The sequence below is a fragment of the Aspergillus undulatus genome, assembly GCF_047715775.1.
Source record: "Aspergillus undulatus strain CBS 261.88 unplaced genomic scaffold BDV17scaffold_11, whole genome shotgun sequence".
NCBI lineage: Eukaryota > Fungi > Ascomycota > Eurotiomycetes > Eurotiales > Aspergillaceae > Aspergillus > Aspergillus undulatus.
Window position 1 is genome coordinate 392,143 of NW_027396615.1, and position 13,380 is coordinate 405,522.

The window sequence follows — 13,380 nt, forward strand, 5'->3', positions numbered from 1 at the left end:
GCACCTCTCTTCCCATCCCATCTTGCGATCACTTCGAAGGCGTGGCATACTTCCTCGTCCACTCCCTCGCAACCTCCTCATACCGCTTCCGATCCTCGCGATACTGCTCGGCGATGCGCCCCTCAACCGCATCATCCGGCATGGGCTCCTCAAGCAGCGATCTCGCAAACTGCAATACAGCCGCTAGTCGCGAGCTCGGCTTCCACTCGTCTGCCTTGAGCATTCCCAGGCACATACTCCCCTTATCGTCGTTCGTTACGTTCGGGTGGTAGATTTTCGTCGCGAAGGAGACGGTTGGTGGTTTGAAAGGGTATTCGGTTGGTAAGGTGAGTTTTAGTTCGAAGCGGCCTTTCTGTGGAGTTCAGGTTGGGTGTTAGCTTTTGGTTTGTTCGATTTGATGGGTTTGGTTGGTTTGAGGGGGTAGATAAGAAGACAAGGAGGCTGGAGGGCGTACCTGGTAGGGAGACCCCTCAGGCCCGTCCATGAAGACATTCCATTCGTAGAGGTTTGACTCATCTGCGAGCTGGATTGTTATCCCGTCTGGGGGGGACTCTGTAAGCTCTGCGAGCTCCTGGTGGGTGTGTTAGCTTGCTGGAGTCCAGCTCAAAAGGTAGAGCTGCTCATGCCTTTGCTATTCGCTTTTGACTACCCATTTTGTCCACTTAATGTATGGATTTTTAAAGAAATGGAAGCGAGGAAGTGTTTTATTTTCAAAGAAAGGTACTGAAAGGGCAGTGGTGACTGTTAGGTAGAGTAGGCTGTAGCTTCAGTTGGCGGGGCTTAGCGGGGCGGACAGAGCTCGCCGTCAGTTGCGGTCCAGACCAGTCACCAGTGACTATAATGAAGTGACTCAGATCGCCCAGTCATACTATATTCTGGAAATATTCTTGCTCAATGACAATATCTGAAACTAGACGATGCGTTACTGCTCCCTCTGCAAAATAACCATCAACCCCATAATCCCTAGCAACACACTCTTCAACCACGGATGTTCGCTCAGCATAATCGTCACATACCCAACCATCGGCATGTAACCCCTAACACTTCCAACAATGTCCTCCCCGCGATGCAAATAGTCCTGTCCGTGCGCGTATAGCTCCGTGTCGTCCGCAAGGTTATTGTCGCCCTTTGTGAGCAGCATGTTCGGGGGGACCGGTGAGGACCTTCATAGCCAGATAGTTAGCCAATGCAACACAAGGCGCGTAGTTCAGATCCGGAGAACTTACTCAGGCACCTCCTTAACGACTTTCTCTTTCTTCCCTTCGACCTCAGGGAATGAACGCACGACGCGGTGCACGATCGGGATATCCTTCCCCTTCACGTTGTAGACCACGATCTCGCCGACTTCTGCGCGGGGGCTGCGGTTCCATAGGAATAAAAGGTCGCCTCGTTGGAAGGCTGGTTCCATTGATCCTGAAAGGACTGCGGCACGTTGTTAGTCCTTTGAGCGCCGATGGTGAGTGTTCCGTCACGTACCAACGACGATCGGCGACGAGGAGGCCGTGACTACGGACAGGCTTTTCCAGAGCATGAAGGCCGTGGAAAGGACGAGCGCAAAGTTGAGCACTTGTGCGAGCGTTTGCCGCGTATTCGATAGGTTGGAGGATAAGAAGGACAGCATGGCGTCGGCTTGTGGTGAGGTGGAACTGAGGTGAGCTGCAAAAGGGAGGTTTGCGGAGGTTCCAGGAGCGGAGGTTCGAGGGCTGGAATTGCGGAATGAGCAAGATTTGCTGTCGAAAGATCTTATATCTCAGTATCTGGTAGAATCAGAAGTCGAAGAAAAAAATGGCAGAGATCGGAGTTGGCCACGCGCAGGCGAGAGAAGTAGTTGTTGAGAGAGGGTGGCCTGGACATTGAGGAAAAGTGTCCTCCGCGGCTTGCAGCGACTGCCGTCTCCGCTTGTCTCACTATATAGATCTGCTGAGTACAACCACCACCTCTGCAGCACTTATGGATACTCACTTTGCAAGCAATACAAACTAATTACTCATAGGTTACATTTGCTGAAAGACTAATTTTGTTTTCTCAGAAATTTCCTGCCATTCTTAGTCAATCAAACCAATAAGAAGACCGTACTATGAAACTTGGATCTAATCAAACCGAAATATAACAATCTATAGCTGAGTAAAAGCATAAAACATGGTTAACATTAACAGCGAGATACTCCCTCGTTCTTTTGCACGCCATTGCCTTGCCCCGATTCATCAACCTCCCAGTAGTTGTGCTCCCTGCCTTTTCCGAAGATCAAACCGGCGATGTCGAACGGATCAACAAAGGTAACAATGAAAGGACGAGGATCCTTGAATCCAGGACCCTCGACCTCGGTAACCCCGTCTTTCGCGAGATATATCTTGTTCGAACGGGGCAAGAACATCATCGGATGGAAGATATTCAGCACCGTGGTGTTGATATACATGATGGCAACCTCGAAAACCCAGAAGATCCACTCATTCTTGAGGATGGCGTCGACGTCATCGGGGTTGTCCCAGGTGTGCGATCCTGCTGCAGTGAAGTACTCGACTGTACGGAATACTGTACGTGTAGTGATGAGCACGCAGCTGCAGTAGAGGACGGTGAGGACGTGTTGCAGCTTCTTCGTGAGGAGCTTGGCGCGATAGCATTTGAGGTGAAATGTTGCGGCTAGGGAAACGAATCCCACCATCAGTGCGAGCTGTAAAATCAGAGCAGCTTTGAGTAGGCCTTCGCCGATGTTCCGACGACTCTCTGGTGCGTCCGTGTTTGCGAGCAGGGCCGCTCCATTCGCCGTCAACACTTCGATGACGAAGAGAAAGCCAATGAAGGTCGAGAATACGCGACCAGGATGGATAGGCGAAAGATAGGGAATATAGTACAAGATCCGCCCCATGATGAAGAAATTCGCACCCTCATAGACTGGCGGTCCCGCCAGAAGGAAGACCGTAGAGCTGATATAGATGGGTACGTTGTCCCACTCGTCAAAAGCGCCTATAGTGCGGAGGATAAAGCCGACTGTGAAGAGCAGTGCAGACCACGGCAATAATCCTGTTACTGTCCAGGATCTATATTTCCTGTGATGGATTAGCTTCGCCACAAATACCATGTCCCATCCTGACTTACTGAGACTGATAGCCATGTATGATGCCTGATGTTGCAAAGAGGATCGCGGATGCGATGGGGGCGCCTTTGTTTGGGGCATAGTACCAGATGCTCCCTTCCTCTGGTAATGTCAGTAGATGAAGCAGAAAGAGTGACTGAACATACGGTACGGATCTCGTTTGTCAAGCATTTCGTGGACAGAGAAATGTATATATACTTTAAGTCACGTGCTCGTTGTAGTATGGAAGTCGAAGTCTCCTTGAAGAAGTCCTCGATAGCAGCAAACGACGTCTGCAGAGTGATCTTTTGGCCATCATCTCGGGAAGCTCTTGACCGCTATATATGCTGCCCTCAGCTCCTGAAGCCATGGCGTCGGTGTGCTGGCAACTGGTAGCGAAAACGAGACGGTTTCCCAACGAGGCAGCTCGTATTGGGGCCACCGACTTCGACGCCTCACAATGCGCACTTTGCCTATTCCAGCTGCTCGTATTGGCAAGTGCCATCTGCCTAAGACCCCAAGGCTGATACGATTGAGGCGCAGGCTCGTGTTGAGCCACATACTGCAAGTAGAATTCCGTAAAGTTGCTGTCTGGACCCCGGCAAAAGGGTAAGTTGGCGCCTGGCAGATCAGGCATACGCTGTTGCCGGGTCAACCCACGCTAGACCCAAAGCAGAAAAAGCATATCTCGTGATTCTGGAGGAACTGGATTTATTGATCATCAGCGTCCTAGCGTCCTTGCTGCCTTGCATTGCCAGTTCACAATACCCACCATCATCCTGCATCTGGCTCCTCACTCTGACGGCCAGTATTATTGAGGGTCCTGCAGCTATGGCTTCGAACGCCCCGTCGTCGCTCTTCCAGGTGTATCTCCGCCTTCGACCTCCAATCTCACAGCAGGACGAACAGCCCGAACGATGCCTGACCGTTGAGGGTCCCGATCCCTCACATACGAACGACGGGTCCTGCACAGCCGCTCCGACTCACATCACTTTGCAGCCCCCAAGCGATGCCCGAAAGCGTGGAGTCGAGAAATTCGGCTTTACCCAGGTATTTGATGAGTCGGCATCGCAGCTAAATGTCTTCGAAGACACTGGCCTACAGTCCATAGTCAAGGGTGTCCTGGTCGAGCAAAGGGATGGCTTGGTTGCAACACTGGGAGTAACAGGAAGCGGCAAGGTTGGAACATCCACCTCCGAGAGTCGACAGTGCTGACGGCTGTAGAGCCATACCATTCTGGGCTCAAAGACACAACGGGGAATCACCCAGATGAGTCTCGATGTGATCTTCAAGTCTCTGGCCTCCACTATCAAACCACCTGACAATAATATCCCTCCAATTCTCCTAACCTCAGTGGCCGCATCCGACGTTTCAGAATCTCAGATGTTCACAGCACAAACGTTTCTCGAGGCTGTGTATGGCGAGCCCGGAGACCGGGGCAGGAATTCCCGCGCCCAGACACCCTTGAGCTCTGCAGGTGGCAGAGCTCACACTCCAATGGCGGTATGGAAATCACCTTTCCCGAACCCTTTCCACAATATCCCAAAGTTATACCCTACTGGTCCCTGGAAATTACCCCAATACTTCTATCAATCGGTGCCAGCAGCCCAGGTCAACTGGAGCCCTATCAGTACCAGAACCGCCCCCAAAGCGAGGACCTTGAAAGGCCTCAGGAGCCCACCAGTACCCACGGACATTCAGCCCAGCTCCCTTGAGTTACAAGACGCTAACCTGATCTCTCAATTGGTAAAGGACCCTACGCCCGCTCTTATTTTCCCGCGCCGCCATGTCCCCATGAGAGCTAGCACTCTGCCACGATCCCCTGATGTTAACCACCTCACACTCGAGCTCAACCCTCACTCCGAGTACATTGTACTGGTATCCATGTATGAGGTGTATAACGACCGGATTTTCGATCTTCTCTCGCCCGCCATTGTCCCCGGTCAGGGAAGTGCCGTTTCACGCCAGGGCACAAGCTCCCAGAAAGACCGCAGAAAGCCCTTGTTCTTCAAGTCAACAGAAGGATCGCCTGACCGGAAGGTCGTAGCAGGACTACGAAAGATCGCCTGTAGCACTTACGAAGAGGCATTGGCAGTACTCGAGATCGGCCTTACGGAGCGTAAAGTGACGGGAACTGGCGCTAACAGTGTCAGCTCCCGTAGTCATGGGTTCTTCTGTCTCGAAGTTAAGCGAAGAATGCGGAACAAGCGGACTGGAGAAGAGACCTGGATAGGAAACACTCTCACCGTTGCGGATCTTGCTGGTTAGTCTAGCACCCATCATACTTCGAGTGATACTAATTACCATAGGATCGGAACGAGCAAGAACCGCAAAGACCGCGGGATCTACTCTCGCAGAGGCGGGTAAGATTAATGAAAGTTTGATGTATTTGGGCCAATGTCTGCAAATGCAGAGTGGCATTCAGGAAGGCAACAAAGTAAGTTTTATGATATGCCTCGTTCACCACCCTCGCTAACTTGCTATAGACCGCTATGGTTCCCTACAGGCAGTGCAAGCTTACGGAACTGTTATTCTCAAACTCTTTTCCATCGAATCAGGCGTCGAGCATCAACCGCCACCCACAGAAGGCTATCATGATCGTGACTGCGGATCCACTAGGCGACTATAATGCTACCTCTCAGATCTTGCGCTATTCAGCACTAGCTCGAGAGGTCACTGTTCCCAGAGCTGCGTCTGCGGAGTCGGTATTGTCAAGCACTCTAGGATCTCGCAAGGGATCTGGTGGAGGTCACTCGCCACAGCCTGCTCTAACCGAAGAACTGGAAAAGGCACTGGCTGAGATTGAGCGCCTTACGGCAGAGAACGAGAGACTCAACCTACGATTGACAGAGGAAGAAGTGTTGCGCGCCGAAACGGAGACAGCGCTGATTGTGAGCGAGGACAGGTGTCTCCTTATCGAGCAGGATGTGCGAGAAGAGTGCTGGGTCGAGATGGAGGAAAAGATGGAGCAAGAGAGAAAGAGATGGCAGAGCGCGTGGGATGAACAGGTGAGTTATATGCCTCGGCCACTTGACGTGACGTTAATTGGACTAGACTGGCCGAAACGACGACCACATCGATAAGAAGGTCGAGTTACTGTCTCGAGGATTCCAAAGTAAGCCTACATAAGCCCAACTGCGGCCTAGAATCAGCATGCTGACAGTACCACAAGTCCATCAAGACCAATCCTCTGACGAACGCGTCGAAGAGCTCGAGTTTGAAAACGATCAACTACGCAGCAAGATAACTTCACTGGAGCGCGAACTGAACTGCAGATCGCCATCGAAGAAATCCAAATCCAAGAACACCGCGCTCGAAACCTCCCGCAACGCTAACACCCTCGGACGCGAGAGCGATATTGACCTCGCGCTCCGCAAGATGGACCAGCTGAAGCTTGCCGACAGCATGTTCAAGAGTCCTGCTACTGATTCCCCGGGAAAGAAGCAGAGGAAGATGGCGACCCGGAAATGGGACCTTGCGCCGGAGGATGACTTGTAGCTTCTTTTCCTATTCTCGTGTCATTCTTTCTTGTACATCTCTTGGGAGTCGGTGCGTTTTGGGCGGCTGTTTGAGTATACTCTTCTGAGATTTTTAGACTTATACCCATAGTTCTCATACGTTATTTGGTTTAAACCAGCCATGCCTAAGCCATCAATACCCTAACCTCTAAATATCGATAGTATCTAAGCGCCTTCCAGATGACCCATGACAACTCTGAGCAAATACTAATACAGATACGAATACCCATTCCGTAACCCACGCATATAACACACAATGCGAAAGAAATAGCGCCCAAACACATGCACCCGCACGATACGCATGGCGTATCACATTAGTGACTTGTCCATCTAGAGCTCAGCAGCGGCTTCGGAGTAATAAATGGTCTCGTCGTTCTCTTGCTCCGGCCCGGCGCCTTCCTGTTCTGGACCAGGGTCCTCGGCCGTGCCTTCCATAACGGTGTCTCCTTCCTCGTCTCCTGCTTCGCCTTCCATTTCGATGTCTTCTTCTTCGCCATCGCCTTCACCCTCACCGTCGCCTTCGTCATTCTCATTCTCGCCTTCGCCCTCGACTTCACGTTCATTGTCGTTCTCGCCCTCTCTAACTTCGTCTCCATCCTCGTTGATTGTCTCGCATTCGCCTTCACCGATTTCAAGGTCGTTATCTGCACCAGCTTCGCCTCCACCCTCTCTATCATATTCGTCCATGTCCCCATCTCCGCCGTCCTCGTTAGCGGCGTCACCGGCAGCACTAGCCTGACCGGACATTTCGGATTCCGGATCCGCAGAACCTCGGGAGCGAATGTTTGGGAAGAGCATCTTAGGGTCAGTAGCGAGTTTGGAGAGTTTCTCCTCATCGAGCTCGCTAAGTTCGCTCTCATCGTCGGCACTATCATGCAGACTATTGGGGATGTCGCTCTGTTGGGTGGAACCGCCTTCTTCGGTTGTTGGCTGCCGGGTAGTGATTTCCACAGTTGGCTTGGGACCTGTTGGGACAGTGGTTGATTCAGCTTCTGCTGCGGCCGCAGATTTGGCCGTAGGTACGCGAGGTGCTACCTTGCGGCTCACGATCGTCTCTGCTCGCTTTTGGATGTCCCTTCGAGCTATACCCTTGGTGCGGCCGCGAGGGGCAGGTGCTTCTGATGCTGGAGCTGAGGTTGGTGGGGTGGAGGCATCGGCTGCCCCATCGTTCGCCATAAGGATGTGATCGACCCTCATCTTTTCTTTGTTTTCTTCGTTGAGCAGCTCCATTACCTGCGGCATATTCATCTCATAGAGGCGGGAGTAGACATCGGCAATGAGATCTTCGAGTAGGGCGACTTTCATGAGGTTGTTGTTGAGCTTTTTGAGCTCGATGGAATCTCGAAGTAGTTCGAGAAGCGATGAACTTTCGGGGGCGAGCTGAGAGAGTTCCTCTAGACGAGCGGTGTTTGCGACGAACTCTTCCCATCCGATTGGTCTAAAGACACCTTCTTCATGGCCCTCGTTGATGCCAGCAGCCCTACGTATGATGCCGGCGTAAGTGAGGCACATGTCTTCCCAAAGCTTGGTATGATTGATGAAGTCGCCTTGCTTTTTCCGCACCCGGCGTAGCAGTTGGTCAAGGTTTGCTCGATCATCAAGCTGGTCAAGTAGAGCAACAAAGAAATACGCGTATCGTGTCGTATAGACAAAATGCCTACCAGGCCGCTCATACTCTGGTCTCCAAACTTGAATCGTCATGGTCTTGGTGAAGATTTGCTGCGTGAGTTCGCTCTTCGCCGCTGCAGCGGCATTAGCATCTTTGTCGTCGTCATACAAGATACGTGCAGCCTATGTGATGTAAGTTTCAAGACGTCAAAGATACTCAGTAAGTATGGAATGTCACATACCCTAATAGCCATGCGGTGGTGCCAGTTCGCCTTATCCGCGTTCTTGATATTCTTGAGAACCTCGAGTATGTACTTTTTCCAGGATTCCCTATCCTCACAAGGCTGGACCTTTCGAGCCCAGGGCGTCGCAAAAAGGGTCTTACTCGCTTCCGCAGGCTAGACAAGATTAGCAAGTCGTCTATAACATTAAGCATGATACAGAAAGAACTCACAGTCAGTATTTCCTTCTTCACAAGCTTATGCACAATCGAAACAAGCTTATAATGCGGCTCAAAGATCGGCTCCGACCTTGAATCCTTTTGCGGCAACACATCAACAGTATCAAGAAGCGAATCTAGCACAGAATCGACACTGATCCGCTTCGCAGAGCCTCGCACGGCATCATCGCAGCTAAACATTTTCCAGAGACACTTGCTCAGCATGTAATGCGTCAGCCAACTCTTGGGCTTATCCAGCAGTGCCCGGCGGAAAAGGAAGCTCGCAAGCCGCCAGACAGAGTAGACTTTCATTTCCTTGAACGGCCGACCGGGGTTCGTCTGCTGACTTTCCTCGTTGTTGTAGAAGCGCGTGAAGTCCGCGACGCTGAAGGCGCCCATGGAGAAGGGCTCTCTGGACGAGGAGTACAGACGGATACCGAAGTCCGTGTAGAGGTCTGCGAGGAGGGCTCGGGTTTCTGGGTCGGGCTCGGCTGTTCGCGCGGCTGTGGCTACGGCCATTGCGTAGCAGTGAATAGCGTTACGTTGCCAGGTGACGAGCTCCGTGCGGTTATTGTTAATTTTGTCTGCGGACCAGGTGATATCTTCTTCGACTCTTGAGTCCCATACTTGAGCGAGGCGGTACCAGGTTTCCCACCTTGAGGTCCCGTGTTCTAGGTCCTGCCGGAACCAAGTGACGGCTTCGTCGAGGTCCGTGGTTGGGACAGGGCTCAGTCGCTTCTGCGAGCGGAATTTGGTCAAGGCTGCGTAGCCTAGGAGGAAGTACCAGCCACTATTTGCGACGGCTGCACTTTGACTCGGAACGGAGATCATGGGGAGGTCTGCTACGCCCTGGACGGCGCGGGCGAGTCCTGACGGGTTGATTGGGGATTTCAGGTAGGCGTTGAATATGCGGCGGTTGTATGTCACGGGGGGCGATGCTTTGGTTGTTCCGATGGATTGCTGCATCTTGTCGATTGTATTCTTCAGTTCGGACTTGGAAAGGTCCTTGATGTTTATCTTCTTTGCCTGACTCATAACAAAGTCGATCATCGACATGGCAGTTGTGCGATCGAGTTTCTCAGAGGTGCAGCCATGGTCACTTAGTTGACTATCGTTCAGGCACAGTTTGAGCCCATGCACGTCGTAGAGGATTTGGCAGATATCAGCTTCTATGTCCTGCTTTACATCCAAAGCGAAAAGCTCAGACTTGACCAGCTTCAGGAACTGCTTGTGGGATCGCTTGCAGAATTTGCGGATACCGAGGGCGTTGTGCACCGAGCGCAGGTAGTAGATACGATCTTCCAGAGGTTCGTCGAAGATCTCTTGATTTTGAACAATGGCCTCTTTCAAAAGCGTGTAGAGCAAGATCCAACAGCGAACGAACATCTCGCGCAACTTATCCTTCAAACTTTCCAGTGACTTTGCGAGTGACCCTCGTAGGTCTGTACCTGATACTTGACCGACGCGAACACAATCCTCGTAAAGTATGAAGCTGTAAAACAGTCTGGTTAGAGAGGCTACGGCTGACATCGATGACTTGACATGCTCCATATCAAAACATTCATAGGCACTGTCGGACTCTTGAAGAACCGTGGTCACTGTCTTGTTCAGTATGCCATCGAGCGATTTCAGCCAGCGAAGAAGCCTTGCTTGGCGGTCCTCGCTAGGCTCTTCGAGATAGCCGGTGCTCTGCAGCTCTTTGACAATCGTTTCGATACTCCTCAAGTAACAAGATACTACTTTTGGAGGATATTCGATCTTCCTATATGCCTCCTGCAGCCGTCGCCATAAGAAAAGTCTCAGTGTAGCGTCACCTCTATCTAGAAAAGAACCCATTTCATGACGTTGCAGGCTTTGTTGATCATCGGACCCTTCTTCGATTTGGGTTGAAGACGGCTCGACAATGGGCTCAATTATTTCAATGATCCCAACAGGGTCATCCGAGTCTGGATTGAAAATTCTCATGAAGAAATCCATGGAGTTCAATTTTGAAATCTCCTGGTCAATTGCCTCACATGACAGTTCAGACATGATAGAATTGTTAGGTAGTGACAACACTGGGTCTCTGAGAGAGCCGAAGAAACGCTTAAGGTCTTCAAGACAGAGTAGGGCATGCTCGCGCTGAGCATCAGCTGCCATGTTTGACTGAAACGTCGACGCCCAGATATGACGGACGGTAATCCGTTCCCGATTGATTTCAGAAGGCCCGTGGTCAATGAAGTGCGTCAGCGCAGTGCGGGCTAGCATACACCATCTGGTTAAACGTTCTTGCTGCAAAGTCCTCGTTTGCTGATCGGTCTCGTTGTTCGGGGAATTCATAGGTGCATATTGGTCGAGATGAAGTTCGAAAATAGCCTGGACCATATCCAAGTCTGCAAAGTCTGCCGCTAGATACTGGAACGAAGCTTCACGTTGGGATCGAAGGATTCGGGACTCGAGGGTCTTGACTTTCTCCTCAAGTCTACCGTAGATGTATTCGTCGTCGAGGGATAGGAATTGCAGCACAACGTCCTTAAGTGCGGTTGGCCATTGATAGGTGACATACAATGACTCGACCACCGACCAGTCCTTGATCGAATTACCAATTTTTTGGTAGTCCGGCCTCAAAAGGCGGCTGAGCCACTCAAGTGCAACATCGCGAAGGTGGAAGCTGCCGTCATTGACAGCTTTGATGAAGTCGATCAGCTCATCTTGTCCAGTAAAGGGTTGCTTCGTCTTCAATTTGTGCGTTGTCTTCTTTGAGTGCTCGAGAAACACTGAAAGCCCAGACCTTCCCATGCCTTGAATATCCTGGAACCCCGTCAAATTGTCGCTTTGTTGCATCAATCGTGATTTGCCTTCATCCCAATGCACCATGACTTCCCTAAGATCTCGGGGAAGCACATGATCAGAACTTTCAGTGGTCTTGGTTGGGGTATCTGGAGAAGCGCTTTCTTCATTGTAGGCGGCGATCTGCTTTCTCAGCTCCTCCAACGTTCCCAGGTCCTCAACTCCCAGTTTCGACAGCAGAGGGCCAACTGTGCCGAATATTCCTTCGTCAGTCTGAACGTAGGGATCTAAGAGATCCTCATAATACTGCTTTTGGTCAAAGACGACTTCCTCCGCCTGCATTGAAGCCTCAGCAAGTGAATCACGTAAGCGGGTTCTTCTGCTCTTCACCCTCAACCGTTCCGCTTGATCTTCGGTGATGGCGGAACCAGAGGAGCGTTTGCGACCCGGGTTGTCAGGAAACTTTGCATCGACCTCCTCGGCCTTGGCGTCATCTTGTTGGTCGTTAGGTTGTTGATGTTGCGAGGATTGACCCTCGAGAGATTCCATCAATTGTTTCTCCGCTCGTTGGTCGACTGAGGATTGGTCATCGCCGTGGTCTACAGCCAGCTCTCGCTGAGCTCCGTTAACTGACTGCACGCCTGTACTTTGCGCATCATCGACCATCTGGACATCTTGGTTGTGGTCGTCATCGCCATGCGATTTGGAGGGTCGCCTCTGTGCTGTGGGTGAGCTAGCTTTCAACTCCGGACTATCAGCTGGCAGAGAGATAGCGATTGACACCCCAGGCCCAAGAGGCGAGGTTTCGTTCTCGGTATTGAGACAGCGTAATATGGCTTCACCAGCAGTGGCCCACGACAGAGCATTGACTTCAACCTCATGGCGAGAAGAACCCAACGCAAGCGGATGTCTTGAAGACTCCAAGTCTTGCAAGTTACCCGGTAGCGAAGGCAGATAAGGGTATGGGTCATTCTGCTGCTTAAGAAATTTAACCAGAGCTTTCTTAGGCTTCTTGATGGGAATAAGTGAGACCGACAGGCGGTCATGCACCGACTGCAGCGTTTCTCGCAGGCCCTCTTCGGCAAACGTCTCCTCCAGCCCTAACTGTTGTGCCCGTACCTCCAAGCGGTTATCATCATTGGCTAAGACGCTTTCAAGACAGAAGCGAGCAAGGCGGTAGCTCTGTAGAGCACTGGACAGCCTCGCGCTCTGCCTCCAGAGATTCAAGTCGGAGTCATCCCGTTCTAGTGCTTCCGCAAATTGTGATAACGCAGTACCGGTACGCTCGGCAACTTTCGATAAGAGGTCTGGCGAAGCTTCGGGCGATTCGGAAGTTTGTAGTAGGAGCGCACGTAGGACATCGAGAATGTATTGTCCATGGTTTTTGTATGAGAGATAAATGGTTTGTTGTAGAGTGCTCGAGGTAGAGTCGTTGATGCTAAACTCGACAGCTGCGTCTTCGGCAGCTAGATAATCTGGCGCTTCTCCGAATTGAAGCTCCGCGTTCTGGAGCGCAACTCTTTTGTAATCAGAAGTAGATTCGGGGTATTTGAAGATCTCGGAATTCAGTAGCGCCTCATATGCCTCGCCAGCTTCATCGTAGAATTGCGGGCCCTGAGAATGAAGCTTCAGCGCGTTCTGGTATAGCTTGAGCGTCTCTTCGATCTGGATCTCCTTCGTATCATCAACCTCCTCCATTATTGCCTCGTCGGGCTCGATATTCAGGGCGGTCCATGTCGACATGGTGTAGGAGTCGCGGGCACCGGCAACATCTCAGGGCGATGGAAGCCAGTTCCTTGACGCGGGGAGTTGAAGCTCGAGCTCCGGGAAATATAATGGTCTGGACTAAGGAACTGCGACTGCCCCGGGTCTTTGTCACGTCACGCGTTTTTGGCCTCCGCGGGACGTAATTTCCCAAAGGGGAAAGGACTAGTAGCCTTACTGCCTCGGGGACATCGCGGCCACTGACGACG

The 13,380-nt window shown here is 51.6% G+C and overlaps 4 protein-coding genes across 4 annotated transcripts; 1 reads left to right on the forward strand and 3 right to left on the reverse strand.

Moving 5' to 3' along the window:
* Nucleotides 1-28: 28 nt before the first annotated feature.
* sec11 (signal peptidase complex catalytic subunit SEC11) lies at nt 29-1,621 on the reverse strand (the record flags this gene model as incomplete). The annotated part of the gene is made up of 5 exons (XM_073761605.1): nt 29-352; nt 455-571; nt 947-1,163; nt 1,227-1,422; nt 1,477-1,621. 5 exons carry the CDS (start codon nt 1,619-1,621, stop codon nt 29-31), a joined length of 999 nt encoding a protein of 332 aa, XP_073618000.1.
* Nucleotides 1,622-2,083: 462 nt separating this feature from the next.
* BDV17DRAFT_257276 (putative RTA1 domain protein) lies at nt 2,084-3,431 on the reverse strand. The gene is made up of 3 exons (XM_073757172.1): nt 3,241-3,431; nt 3,097-3,196; nt 2,084-3,047 (listed from the first exon to the last, which is right to left on the reverse strand). Exons 1-3 carry the CDS (start codon nt 3,263-3,265, stop codon nt 2,150-2,152), a joined length of 1,023 nt encoding a protein of 340 aa, XP_073618001.1. The 5' UTR covers nt 3,266-3,431; the 3' UTR covers nt 2,084-2,149.
* Nucleotides 3,432-3,843: 412 nt separating this feature from the next.
* Nucleotides 3,844-6,704, forward strand: BDV17DRAFT_22130 (kinesin family protein). Its single transcript, XM_073755606.1, has 6 exons — nt 3,844-4,252; nt 4,298-5,336; nt 5,383-5,510; nt 5,560-6,081; nt 6,128-6,188; nt 6,246-6,704. The coding sequence occupies exons 1-6, from the start codon at nt 3,905-3,907 to the stop codon at nt 6,569-6,571; spliced, it is 2,424 nt and encodes an 807-aa protein (XP_073618002.1). The 5' UTR covers nt 3,844-3,904; the 3' UTR covers nt 6,572-6,704.
* A 101-nt stretch (nt 6,705-6,805) lies between these two features.
* On the reverse strand, nt 6,806-13,227 carry hir3 (putative transcriptional corepressor of histone genes (Hir3)). Its single transcript, XM_073755607.1, has 3 exons — nt 8,654-13,227; nt 8,442-8,597; nt 6,806-8,382 (listed from the first exon to the last, which is right to left on the reverse strand). Exons 1-3 carry the CDS (start codon nt 13,148-13,150, stop codon nt 6,922-6,924), a joined length of 6,114 nt encoding a protein of 2,037 aa, XP_073618003.1. The 5' UTR covers nt 13,151-13,227; the 3' UTR covers nt 6,806-6,921.
* Nucleotides 13,228-13,380: the final 153 nt, after the last annotated feature.

What these genes read in the sequence shown, in the direction of transcription:
- BDV17DRAFT_257276 (XM_073757172.1), bottom strand. Translation starts at nt 3,265, where the DNA reads ATGCTTGACAAACGAGATCCGTACC. An exon ending in TGACAAACGAGATCCGTACC is followed by an intron (nt 3,197 to 3,240) that starts GTATGTTCAGTC and finishes TGACATTACCAG; the next exon opens with AGGAAGGGAGCATCTGGTAC. An exon ending in ATACATGGCTATCAGTCTCA is followed by an intron (nt 3,048 to 3,096) that starts GTAAGTCAGGAT and finishes AATCCATCACAG; the next exon opens with GAAATATAGATCCTGGACAG.
- BDV17DRAFT_22130 (XM_073755606.1), top strand. Translation starts at nt 3,905, where the DNA reads ATGGCTTCGAACGCCCCGTCGTCGCTCTTCCAGGTGTATCTCCGCCTT. An exon ending in CACCGTTGCGGATCTTGCTG is followed by an intron (nt 5,337 to 5,382) that starts GTTAGTCTAGCA and finishes TAATTACCATAG; the next exon opens with GATCGGAACGAGCAAGAACC. An exon ending in ACTGTCTCGAGGATTCCAAA is followed by an intron (nt 6,189 to 6,245) that starts GTAAGCCTACAT and finishes CAGTACCACAAG; the next exon opens with TCCATCAAGACCAATCCTCT.
- hir3 (XM_073755607.1), bottom strand. Translation starts at nt 13,150, where the DNA reads ATGTCGACATGGACCGCCCTGAATATCGAGCCCGACGAGGCAATAATG. An exon ending in TGAAGAAGGAAATACTGACT is followed by an intron (nt 8,598 to 8,653) that starts GTGAGTTCTTTC and finishes AATCTTGTCTAG; the next exon opens with CCTGCGGAAGCGAGTAAGAC. An exon ending in ACCACCGCATGGCTATTAGG is followed by an intron (nt 8,383 to 8,441) that starts GTATGTGACATT and finishes TACATCACATAG; the next exon opens with GCTGCACGTATCTTGTATGA.